Source organism: Taurulus bubalis, assembly GCF_910589615.1.
Source record: "Taurulus bubalis genome assembly, chromosome: 16".
In the NCBI taxonomy this organism is placed as follows: domain Eukaryota; kingdom Metazoa; phylum Chordata; class Actinopteri; order Perciformes; family Cottidae; genus Taurulus; species Taurulus bubalis.
In genome coordinates, this window is record NC_136604.1 from 11,807,824 (window position 1) to 11,821,065 (window position 13,242).

Below are 13,242 nucleotides of genomic sequence, written 5' to 3' on the forward strand. Positions count from 1 at the left end.
TTTATTTTTTTATTCATAAAGACGACGAACATGGTGCAATAAAATGCAATGGTAGTTTCAGTACAATATGAATGTAATGTTTCAGAATATTTTATATAAAAATATATAAGACAATAATTGGCTGGAATGTCAGAGACAAATATTAGTAAAGGACTACATGTTCTCTTACAGAGCATCACACAGCTACGACAGACTTGCACTACAATACTGCTCAGACCACCTGTGTGGTGAATTTGGCAATGACACAGAAATATAACCTTTAGTTATTCTTTATATAACCTTTAGTTATCCTTTTTTTGTTCCATAACGACAAAAACTAATGTTCATTATCTGTGTCCTCTTCTTCGTCTTCCTCCTCCGATTCATCTTCATCCTCTTCGTCATCGTCGTCTTCTTCCTCCTCCTCCTCCTCTCTTCTTGTCTGCTGACTGGAGGCTCTTTGTTGCTGTGACAACGAAAAAACAGTCACTATGCACTTAAAACACTTAGCAGGTAGACATCAAGCCAAATTTGTACTTCTGGTTTTCTCCCAAACATTTACAATACAGGTACGTGTGTGAACACGCCCCAATATGCACCAAATTCTTTAGGTTATGTGTGTTTATATTTGTAGTGTGATACTATATGGACATAAGTATGTTTCATGTTGAAGGACTGCCAAGTTCATATCATGGCACAAGTATAATCTAAGAACGAGACTCTATGTGCATTGTCAGTTTTACTTTTGTTTTGCAGTTTTCCAGCATGCAAACAGGGGTCTGCAATCTACTTTTATAGCTATGCGGTGTACCTGACTGCTTCTGTTGTTTAGCAGAGATTGCAGATTCCCACAGATAAAAATCAAACCTAATCATGGACGCAAAGTATGATCTCGAGTTGTGGCGCAAGATGCCTTTGAGGCACATTCTGATGTCGTGCAAACTGCAATCTCCCTCAGCAAGCTGCAATCTTGACATCTCTAAATACAAGTTACGACATCTGAACACACCCTATGAGACCGAAAGACAACAGATCTTCAAAACTATCAAATGATGAGGAGTAGCTGTCCAGATATTTTACAAGGCAATCCTATTAAAGTCACAAGTTAATGCAGGGCCCCGGTTGAGATGAGGATGTTACTGGCATGCAATGAAGTGTGTGGAGATTTAGGCTGAATGATGGCTGGAGATAATACTGAGTATACACTTTGGCACAGCTGATTCAGACGTTAGTTATTTGAGCACCAGTCTCGACTAGTATGAGGAAGACTACTTAGTTGGGAAAAAGGATTTTTTTTTTATTACGTCATCTCAATGAAACTTACACAACTGCCAAATTCAAAGATGAAATACCAATGGTACCAGATCTACTGGGAGAATTTGTGTTAAAGCATCTATGCACTGTCTGTATCTTACCTGTAAGGTCCCTGATGTACTCAGGAAGGACTCGGTCCGATCGAGGGAGGTTTTGGAATTAGCTCGCACTAAGTCTAAGCGTGACTTGTAGTCAGGAGGGTGCAGCGAGCTCCTGAACACCTGCCAAAGACAGTAGGCGCTACGTTTTTCCAAAGAGAGACAGGAGAATGGAAGCAATGCCTACACACACTTATCAGTAACCTGAATGTGTCTCACTGAACACAACGCAAGATAACCGTAAATAAATGCCCTCGTCTTCACATACTGAGTGCACATTGTTAGTTAAGGGATGTAATGCAATACTTGTAAGTATAAATAAAATGTAGTCACAGGAGCAAAAACACACAACTTGAATACTTCAGCAAATCATCAACTGGCAATCTTTCGCACATAAACGAAGCAGTTCAACAGGTATGCCTCTGATAACACAGCTAACTGCCATTTAAACCACACCAAAAATAAATTCCACAAGAACTCTCAATCAGGATTATCTTCATGCCTGTCATTATGCCCTTTTCAGATGATTCAATCTCCCATGCTTTGTTCTATGAGTCATTGAAAAAATGCCTTGTCTGGGTGAGGAGTTTCGCTTCAATATGAATGGAAGGGAGATGATTCAGTGCAAAACACACAGATGAGATGGCTAGGGGTGGAGGAAAATAGCACAAGGGCAACTGCGGGAAGAACCTCGCTCACTGAATCATTGATCCTTTGTTTTCTCACTACGGGCTTTGTCTCTTAAAATAGTAATAGCAGACTTCTCAAACCAAATTGTAAACAGAAGAAAGTAGCTCCCTATGACTCCGAATTGTGAAGAGTTCACCGCAGGTTACATCAAAGTTACCACATGAGTTAGAGGGTGTGGCCTGTAGAGTATACATGAGCTATGAGTTGTTGAGATGCTGCATAAGATCATGATAGCTTGGACTGATAGCTTGGGTTAAATACAAACATCAGGTTAATCAACTAGAGGCTGTACATGAAGCTTGATCAGCTTTCATCTCTCGTACATGAGCAGATATAAATATACGTCTTTTTCTGTGTGTCTGTGACACATTATGGCAGGCCAATAACTACACCTACATTTGCATCTTCAAACATTTACTGTGCACAAACACACTAATGCTGGTCAAGCTTAAGCAGAGAGTCAGCCTACCTCCAGGTCCTCCTCCTCGTCCACACTTTGAATGCTCTGGAAGGCCAAGGTGTACACCTCCAAAGCCTTGGCATGAAACGACATCTCCACTGTCACAAACTCACCAAAGATTTTCTATCAGGGGAAAGACATGGATAATAATTAAGTACAGAGTAGGCTTTAGCACTATTTTAAATAAATCACAATTACATGGGGACCACAAGACGTGAAAAAGAGTTCTGAGTGGGCGGGTCCCCCCATCCACTGCTTCAGACATATACTGTATTTCAAACCACTGAAATTGTAGTACTTTATTTGAGGTGGATAGAAAGCTCAGCACAGCAGACCTTGATGTCCCGGATCTTCTGCTTCTCAAACTCGTCTATGGTCTCCTCCAGCTGCCTGGTGGTCCGTGTGGCATCCATGGTTGCTCTCTGGAGCTCACTTTCAGCCTAATGGGAGAACAAATGAATGTACAACCTGCTACAAAACATATCAGACCAACACGAGAGGTTAGGGCGGAAGTTTTTAAGAACAACTATTTAATAACATCGAAGTACAACAGCATCCCTTTATGCTATTTAATTTACTCATAGTTGATACCCAAGCCAATAGCATCCAACAGCAGAGTTGCAGTACCATACGTTTCACACCTGCAGTTCCAGTCCCACCTATTTGCATAAGTCCTTCAGATACTTACATGCTAATGTGCTCTTTAAACTGGAAATGGAAAACAATACTTTTTGCATTTTTGACACGTGTGTATCATGCATGCATGCAATTTAACACCTTAACTACACACATCTGAAAAACATCTACAAATCTATAAAGCTATAAAATGAGCTGCTGCTATTACTTCTGTTTCCTATAAGTGCTGCAGGTTGTATATGTGTATAACTAGTGTGACAATGGACAAACTCCAGTTTTATACGTTGTAAATAAGTTACAAGTAGTTTCCATGATGTGCTTCACACCTAAGAAAGAGTAAAACAAATAATGAACATGAATGATTTCTGTTGATTTGCTACACCTCCATTTCAATGGAAATGTGTGTTTATCTTCAAATGTGTAGTCACACATTACCAGGGATGAGATGCACAAATACCATGGGACCCACCTGAGACTGAACGCTTGGTCAAAGAAACATCAACAATATATGAGCTTGCATCAAACGGAAAAACTGTAACAAAGACACTTTCAAATAAAACCTTTTCAAACTAGGCAAGATTAACATTACAAATTTATCCAAGTTAGTTTCCCTGCTGCAATATTAATTAATACCTATAATTACCAAGGAATTAAGCTAAGCTCAAGCTTTTGCTTGCCAAATACAGGTGGTTGTTGTCACATTGAAAGTGACTCGTCCGTTTAATGTTATGGAATTTGAGAAACAAGGCAAGGATACAATGATCTGCCTGTCTGAGGGGTTCCTCTGTCTGGTCCGTTCAAGCTGAGCCATCTGTTTGGCTTCTCTGTCTCTGGCACTCTGAGTCGCCTTCAGATCCTCCTGCATGGATGCACAAGCACACAAGGACAAAGTAGTCATTATAAGAATGAAGAATGTTCGTCAATTATTTATATAGTTGTATCAGGACATAATCAAAAACATATTTGGTGTAGCTCAGTGTTTCCAGATCAGGACCTCAAGTACATTTTGTTGTGCAGGTTTTTTGTGTTTTCTTTACCCCGATACAGCTGGTAATGTTTTCTTGGCATGCTCACTCCGCCTATCACCATCAATCTCCCAGTGCACTGTATTCTTCAAAAACACACAACAGTGTCTTGTGTGGTTTTGGCACATACTTTAAATTCGGGTAAATCTGCAGTTTCAAAGTATTTGGATAGCACTTTGCAACCAACAGTGGATGACCAGACAACATGAGGCAACATGACTACTTTTAGAATATATGGCAACATTGTATGAGAGGGACTTCCAAAATCCCAGTCATATATTTGTTTTATGCTGAACATTTCTTTTAATCCTAAAACAAAATGCTGAGCGGGAGATGATAACAATGGTGCAAAGAAGTTATCATTAAATCGACACTGCCCTCATGTGGTCATGTGGTAGTAATAACACTGACAGTAAAATTGCCCTAAGCCCCAATTCTCATCCTTGTAGGCCAGAACACGGTCAATCTTGAAACATGGAGGCTATTTTTTTTTTTTTTAAAGCTTCAATAATTTAGATGTAACTGAAACACAAGTAAGGGAAGCTATATGGTAACAATTACACCATCTTTGAGGCATGGTCCATTCTATGTCGACGTTTCACCTCACTGGCAGCTGCAGCAGCATTACCTGTGTTTCTGTGTTTAAAATACTATGTCTCAACAAGTAACATCAGTTCAACAAAATACTTTTGCTGTACAACCATTCACAGTAATCTAGTTATGTAACACGTTTCTCTTTGAGGACCCATTGTACTAATGTAACAATACGTGTAACTGGGACATGGTCTGCATCATTTGGCTCAGTGTAGACGTCAACATGGCTGTAGCTCACAGACACACTTACCCTTTTACGCTTCACGACAGCTCCATAGCTTTTTAATGGCTCTATGACTTTGGCTTCAAGTCTTTCCACCTAGGAGGAAAACACGTTTACATCAGGTTTGGTCGTACCCAACGCATCTAGACTGTGACATGAGTATGAAATGATGAATTAAATCAAAGCAGCAGGAGCTACAATACAGTAATTGTACCTCAGCTTGGCGGTAGTCTTGGATCTTGGCCAGGTGGTCAGCGAACTGCTTCATGCCCCTCTTCAGGTGGGGCGTTTCTGTGTCTGCGTACACACCGATTTCCCGAACCAAGACATCCGACTTGTCTCGTAGTCTGGCTGTTTTACGGACATAGGCAGAAAACAGTTGGCACATCTCTCCGAAATGTTTCTCCACATTGGTGATGTTCTCTTGGATCTTTCTTGTCTGGTTGTCCCTGGAGAGAGATGAACAGCGGTCATCACAATAGTGTACAAGGACACACACGTTGCACTCTCACATATTTGTGCGAGGAAGCTACTATAACGTGTTTTTCTTGTGGCAGCCCATCGATAACGATAATAAATGTAAAGTGTAAAAGCACAAGCTGACTGAGAGCTAGCTAACGTATGCGTTTTTTTTTGTGTGAACGCTAATGTTAATATACCAAGGACTAACCTATCTAGAACCCACGCAACTCGCTGGCGTTAAATGAGGAAGTCGTTTGACGCAGTGTGTCCCTTACCTCGCTCTTGCATCGGGTGTACGGCTCATCTTTCAAGAGGCAGTAAATTCAATGTTTTCAGTGTTCAGGCACCCTATCTGGACGCAGATTTAGCGCGAGCTAGCAAGCTAACTATGCTGCGTCTCTCCCAAGCTAGAACGCCAGTCTCCCGTTTCCATGGAGTCACCAACGTTTCCGGTCGAGCATTGGATTCTGGGAAATTGAGCCATAAATCTATCTATCTGTCTTTATACTACACCAGTATAATATTGATATTTGTTTTCGTATTCATTTATTCACCAGAGATGTTTAATTCAGTGAAGTAATTTCTTAACAGATAATATATATATATATATATATATATATATATATATATATATATATATATATATATATATATATATATAATATTGTTGATCATGTTGTCTATATATGTTCAACAATATTATAGTATAGTAATAGTATTTCAGTCACAGAATAAATGCAGGTCTTGTACTTGGGATTAAGTATTTTTACAGTGTGGTGTTGCTTAGCATCTGAATACTCCATCACTTCGATTAATAGATAACGTGGTCCTTTTGTCCTCATACAGTTTACTGCTCTCCATACATGCATACTGTTTAGAAAGTTCAGATTGTTCAAGAATGAGAAGGAAAAGATGGTTCATGATGATCAGTCAAAGGCAGTGCAGAACATTCTGAACCTGGTGGTCAAAGGTAGCCTCTGGAAGTTTGTTCCAGGTCTGTGGTGCACACACTGACTAAATGCTGCTTCGCCCAAATGCACTCTGGGAATAGTTAGCCGTCCTCTTCTTAATGATATGAGAGGTCATTAAATACTGTCAGAGGTGTATTTTGGTCATAGGCCATTTAGAGACTTTCAGACAAGCAGCAGTATTTTAATTGTAACTTTATTCCCTAACATATTGGAAGCCAGTGAAGATATCTGACAACGTGATGTGTTCAGTTTCCTTGGCCTTCAGGACTCAATGCAGCAATCTAACCTGCTGGAAATGAAAGCATGGATTAGTTTATTTATGTTTCAGTCTTAAATTATCGTCCCAAAGAATGTTCAAGCTAAATACAAATAATCCTCACAATGACTTCAGGAAACCGTTTTATAAGCCTTCTCATGAAGTAAAGTAGTAAAGTAGCAAACAATAATACATAAACAAAAATAAAGCAGAGAGCAAGAGAAAAAGGTGCCGTCACTATAGCAAAGCAAAGCGATAAAATACATCTGTAATATTGCATCATGCCTATTAGAGCTATTAACCAAAATATCAAACAAGTAATTGGATAATCTCCATGGTTTCTTTCCTTGGCAAGAACATCCCTGCTGGAAAAACCCCAAATATTTGGCTGGTTTACGGCTTCTATAATTCCACAAATAGATCAAGGTACATTGTCTACATTGCAACAAAGAGAGACACAAATAGTCCTTTTCAACAACAGCTTGACTGCTTTTGAGCTGGTGCCAAGAGCAGACTTTGTGATCACTGAAATGAATGGAGGCCTCATTGTAATTCCCTCCTCTGTGTTTGGGAATGCATGAATGTCACCAGCTGCCACGTCTGCTCCTCTGTGGAAAATGTCCAAAAACCTTAATTATCACGCTTAATCATCCATGGGATTGAAGCAGGGGAGATCCCACTGTAACAGATTGGCGATGTAAAACACGGTCATTGCATTGCGCTGTGTGCCTGGAATCCCAAGAGGAGCTGGTTTATTCTCTCTGGTACAGCTGATGCTAGTATAGATTCATTTTTCAGTTAAATGCTTCTGATTTTAACCATCCTCAGCTGTGTCTAAGGGGTCATTACACACTTTCCCCCCCCAAATGTGATAATCTAATAGAGATACCAACACATTTTTGCGTGATGACATCCTACATGACTTGTGTACAGTCAAGTAAGCACCCTTAGTTTTATGCTGAGTATAAAATGTTGTAATACATTTCCTGGAAAATCATTCAGGCTGTTTGAGTTTTGATTAAACAGCATCAAGAAAAATGTACATGGTCAACTTTATTGTAATTCAAGACTATACATGTACACGGCAGAATAAAAGTGTGTTTGCTCAGGTCAATATGACACATAATAACACAGAACATTGATTAAAAACATAGAAAGGAACCGGAAACAACATATATGTAGCAGTTGTAAGGCAAAATGGCATCGGTTAAAGTGCACATTTTCTGTCCATTACTGTAAGTCTGTGTGGGTGTGTGACGGTTTAGTGCAAGTGTGTGTGTGTGTGTGTGTGTGTGTGTGTGTGTGTGTGTGTGTGTGTGTGTGTGTGTGTGTGTGTGTGTGTGTGTGCATGGGGGAGGTTAAATGGAGTTGAGGAGTATTACAGCATCTGGCAGAGTCAGTGAAAAATGTTCTCTTCATTTTTATTTTATTTTTCAATTATATACAATACAATACAATTGCAGTAAGACAAAGCAGAGTTTCTCAGCGTCTTCAGTGTGATTACATTACTCAACCACATGGTGGCAATCCACTTCCATTTGTCACTTTGAACAGGAATTCACATGGTTACAGGTGGATTCTGAGCTGTTTGTGCATATAAAGAGTCCACTGACTCCCTTCTCTCCTCACTATCTCCGTCGTCATATGCTTACATTATTCAGGACCCCCTGGCAGTAACCCTGGATTTGATCAAAATCCCTAAACATTCTACTGTAACAAATATAACAGATGTCTGTCTAGCCGGTGTCCTGCAGGATCTTTCTATTGAAAGAGGCCTGGGGCTGTTGAGTTATTTGCGTTGGCTGCTGGTAAATGTATTCAGGAGAGGTGGCATCTTTTCTTCGACTGTGCATCTGACTTTCTTAAAGAACAGATGGTGTTGTTTCCAAATTACCAATTAGCAAGGAGAGGGTAGCAACCGCGAGCAGCTCTCCCTGCCTCGATCATGCTCTCTTCTCTCTCACTCTTTCCCTCTGTGCCCTCCTGTTCAGCCTTCTCTCCATTTCTCTTTCTGCTCGACTCTCCCGCTCAGCAGCCCTCTTCGACACAGTGGCGGTACGACACTGGAGCGGCGTGTGGCCTGCTGAACAGATTGGGAGTGACATATGTCAGACGTGGGGGGACTTAGCGGGGCAACCAAGTATGTGTTCCCCAGCGTGCTTGTGTGTGTGTGTGTGTGTGTGTGTGTGTGTGTGTTGACTCTTACCCTTCAGGTGCAAGTCCTAGTGTGAAGACTCCAGAGTCGAGCCCCCCAGCCCCCCACCCTCCCCACACACAGAGGCTCTCATACAGCTTTAGGTTCCCCGTTAATAACAAGAAGGAGTCTGTGGGTGGGAGGTGTGTGTGTGTGTGTGTGTGTGTGTGTGTGTGTGTGTGTGTGTGTGTTCAGGGATGCTGAGGATTATGAACAGTGTGATATCTTGTTTGCTACTTGGTGCATAAAATGAAATGACATGTGAAGAGTCAATATCTCATCATGCTGATTTTAGCCTACCTCTCTCTCCTTCCTCGAGTCTAGCGGCTGCATCCCTGTGGTTTGGCAGAGGGACACAGAACTGCTCTCTTGGAGAAATTAACCCTGAAATATTCAGTGGGAAATATACTCTCCATTTCAGTTTTCAGTGTCCCTAAATTAAGAATGTATTTTTGATAGATGCACATTCCTGTGACATCACATATGAACAAGATATTGCAGTTCCTTTCTCCCCGGTGCACAGACAGCCATGATTGATGGCTCAGAATCACACATTCCAGATATGAAATAGCGATATTCCCCTTTAACTCCAGCAACCTTGAACACAAGTCCTCCCACTGCAGTTAAGCGGGTGCTTGAAGGGCAAGCCAATGCAGACACGGTCCAGTGCTTTTATTGACCCAATGAAAAACCTCTCTGTGTCTCCAGGGGCTTGGAGCTCAGGTTAGAGTCTTTGTTGTCTGCGTTCATTAGTGTCTCCTTCGCCATCTCTCTCTCTCTCTCTCTCTCTCTCTCTCTCTCTCTCTCTCACTCTCTCTCTCTTTCTCTCTCTCTTTCTTTCTCCATCTCTGTCTCTCTTACTCGCTCTCTCTAACACCTCCTCCTCTAACTCCCTCACTCCCTCGCTGCTGCTCTTTTACCCCCGAGGAGCTGGAGAAGAAAATGTCACCAGATCAAATTAGTGGGAGCCTCCAACACTGCCTGTCTGTCTCTGTCTGTCTATTCCACAGAGTGAAAGCATCACTCATGGATGTTTCTCGAAGTTTATTTGTGTCCAAACTTTACCTTCCCCAGGTATGATACTCTATGACTCTTGTAATAAACTATTTTTTCTTAAAGTTGTTTTAAAGTAAACTTCCACTGTATTTAATTTTCTACGGGAAAGAAAAGTATCCCTTAAAAAACAGACGTATATATGTGGTCACAACGCGAGTTTACATAGGCTGGCGGCCATGCTGAAGGACATCATAGACACTGTTGTGAGTTGGTTGACCATTTATAGTTTGACATTTTGGGACCTTTGTTGTTTGCTCTCTTGTTGAGAGTAAAATGAGCGAATCGATACCACTACCAGATCTGTTCGTTAAGTATTAAGCTGGAGCCAAGAGATGGTTAGCATAGTGTAGCTTAGCATAAATTAACACAAATTAACTATCAAAGCCCGTCAAGGGACTTGTGTTTGAAATGAGCTTTATTTAAATGTACAGTAGGGTGGAGTAAGTATAAAAGTAACTCATAAATTATCTTGTTTTAAGATAAAGAACATAATGTGTTTGCAATTCCATAATAACAAAGACATTGTCAGACATTTTAAATTATTGTACGTCTCTCATGTGGTTGCCAGGCAACCTAAAAAACTTCAAGTTGATAGTGTTTATTTCTGGTTAAAAGAAAAATCTACTTATATTGCAGCTTCTTTTTTTTTAAGTCTTAAAAGCCAACTCTAAGCTAGCTTTCATCTGCGTCCAGATTCTCATTTAACTGACAAATCTGAGAATTGTATCTCTGTAACTCTCTGCAAGAAAGTCATTAAGCTTATTTCCCAAAAAAAGGGTTTCTGACTTCACGTCATATAATTATTGTATTACTTTCATCATCTCATTGAATGAAGAAGGCCACACAATGGCTTTCTGAAAAAGCCTTAATCTCACACCTGGTCTTTTTTGCAATGTTACCACCACAACATAACTTATTCATAGCACATTTCATATTCATAGCCTTCTTTACTTCACTGAGACGCAGCGGACATAGTGATTTCCCCCTCGGTCTGGCGTTATTTACCTTAATGCATTTTAGTGGAGTGAGGGAGTGTTGCCAGACGTCCATTTTTGCAAACAGATGACTTTAATGCATGTTAACCTTGGCGGCAGTAAAAGGCCTCACTATTATTCCTCTTAAACCGTGTCTATCAGAGTCCATTGGGGAGAAACTGGAGCACTTCCAGGACCGACCGCAAAAAGAGCCCTAATTGAAAATGACTTCAGACTACTGAAAGAGAGGAAGAGGCTTGGTAGAGGGCACACTATTGTGTGTGTATGAAGAGGTGGGGAAAAGATTGTTTGTGCGGATAATTTCCCCCACTCTATATAAATGAAAATGATCTTCTAGTAAACCATTTCTGTAAAATAGAGGAGACAGACAGGGAAAAATGAACAAGAAACAAAGTGATCTGCAGTAAGACTGAAAGGAACACACAGAAGTCGATTTCCATGGTGCTTCATTACAGGCAGATGAAAGTGGCCGCTGTCCTTCTGCTATCAATATGCAAATAGTAAATGGCCCTTGAGTGCGGGGAGCAGTTCCCTCAAGTGCATTCATTAGCCACCGTTAGCATAATTGATTCCCAGTCCTGCCATAAAACTGGTCACTCCCCGTGCCTCTCGCTCTGGGGGATGCTCTTGGGACTTCACAGGCTAACTTCAATCATAAATCATTAAAGGACACTAGTAGCCAATGGACTGTGCCAAGGCCCCGGAGAGCAAAAGTAATACTGTCACTGACGTCTAAATCATCGATGTGACATATAAAGGTGCCTACAGGCGGACAGATCCTACACTTCACCTCTCTATCCTCATTTTGTAACTCAGCGTCATAAAAATGTATGTGCTCGTAATTAGGCAGCATGGTGCTCAACACAGCATATGTCAGAGATGCAGTTGTTGGATTTGTGCCAGAAATTATTTGGGTAATTGCTTAATATTATATTTTACGCCACTGTTGTGATATTTTAGAAAAACTTGTGAATTAGCTATACAAATGATATGCTTTGATTGTTGTTGTAATGACTCTAAAGCTAAAGGTAAAACTGGAAGATGAGTTGCTTGTGTGCACAATCAAACATTGTTTGAAATATTAGTTTGTAGATATTTTGTAAGAGGTGCACCTCAGTCATGAGTTACTTCTTTGTTAATTAAATGAACATCAGCGCTGTAGGCTGGTTACTGCAGAAGTCATGATAGCTATTACCTTCAGATCTCTTTCTCTCTCCAGCATCAGAATTCAGAGCAGCTGTGTTGCTTATTAAGGCTCCTATTATATATATATATATATATATATATATATATATATATATATATATACATATATATATATATATATATATATTTTATATATATATATATTTATATATATATATATATATATATATATATATATATATATATATAGAGAGAGAGAGAGATATATAGAGAGAGCGTATGTGTGGTTACATCCAACCTTCTCTCCATCTATCCATCCATTCCTTCTCTGTACAGTGCAGTTAAACTCATCAAGTTGTGCCCCTCAGAGAATCACAGAGTGAGCGAGAGGGACAGAGAGAGAGAGAGTGGAGAATGAAAGTGGCATGCTTGTGATGTATCGCCGCCTCGCAAAATAAAACATATTCATAAAGAATATTCATTACCTCTACCAGCCATCCCACAGATGGCCAGAAAATTGGCTTTGTGTTGAGATGTGGATTCAGGCATGCATATTAATGGGGGACAGATGTAAACGAATATTCATATTCTTCGGCTCCTTTTTTTTCTGACAGACACAATGATAATGCATCCACTTAAGAGAGGTGGAACAGGGGCTGCATCCGGGAAGTAATTCACCTCTAATGCGCTAGTGGGTTATTAGCTTTTTGTCAGATTGGTGTGTGTCCCTATTTGTCGAGTGTGCATTTGTGTGTGGAGTTGCCCCATCTATATTTATTGTTCACTCTCTCTCTCTCTCTCTCTCTCTCTCTCTCAAATTCAAGTAGCTTTATTGGGATGACGTAACACTGTACATATAACCAAAGCATATTTAAAGTATTAAAATCAATAAAATAAAATAAAATAACATCCTGCAAATTAAAAGTTGGATTGATACTAACAGGAAACAAAGCAGAACCAACACACCACCAAAAACAATAACAAGGTGCAGGTGACTGTCACTGTCACTCTCTGTCCCTCAGTTATGGCTGCAGGCAGCAACATGCTGCTGCCAGCTCTTACCGTCTTCCTCCAGTAGGTCTGGTAATTTGTTTTCATGTGAGAGCTGTTGAGCTTTGGTTCTTTTTTTGGAAGTATATTTAC

The 13,242-nt window shown here is 40.3% G+C and overlaps 1 protein-coding gene across 1 annotated transcript; it reads right to left on the reverse strand.

Moving 5' to 3' along the window:
* Positions 1–28: 28 nt before the first annotated feature.
* Positions 29–5,875, reverse strand: cibar1 (CBY1 interacting BAR domain containing 1). The gene is made up of 8 exons (XM_079231590.1): positions 5,757–5,875; positions 5,234–5,468; positions 5,047–5,115; positions 3,935–4,036; positions 2,877–2,981; positions 2,551–2,664; positions 1,395–1,514; positions 29–445 (listed from the first exon to the last, which is right to left on the reverse strand). Exons 1-8 carry the CDS (start codon positions 5,783–5,785, stop codon positions 317–319), a joined length of 903 nt encoding a protein of 300 aa, XP_079087716.1. The 5' UTR covers positions 5,786–5,875; the 3' UTR covers positions 29–316.
* Between the last annotated feature and the right edge of the window lie 7,367 nt (positions 5,876–13,242).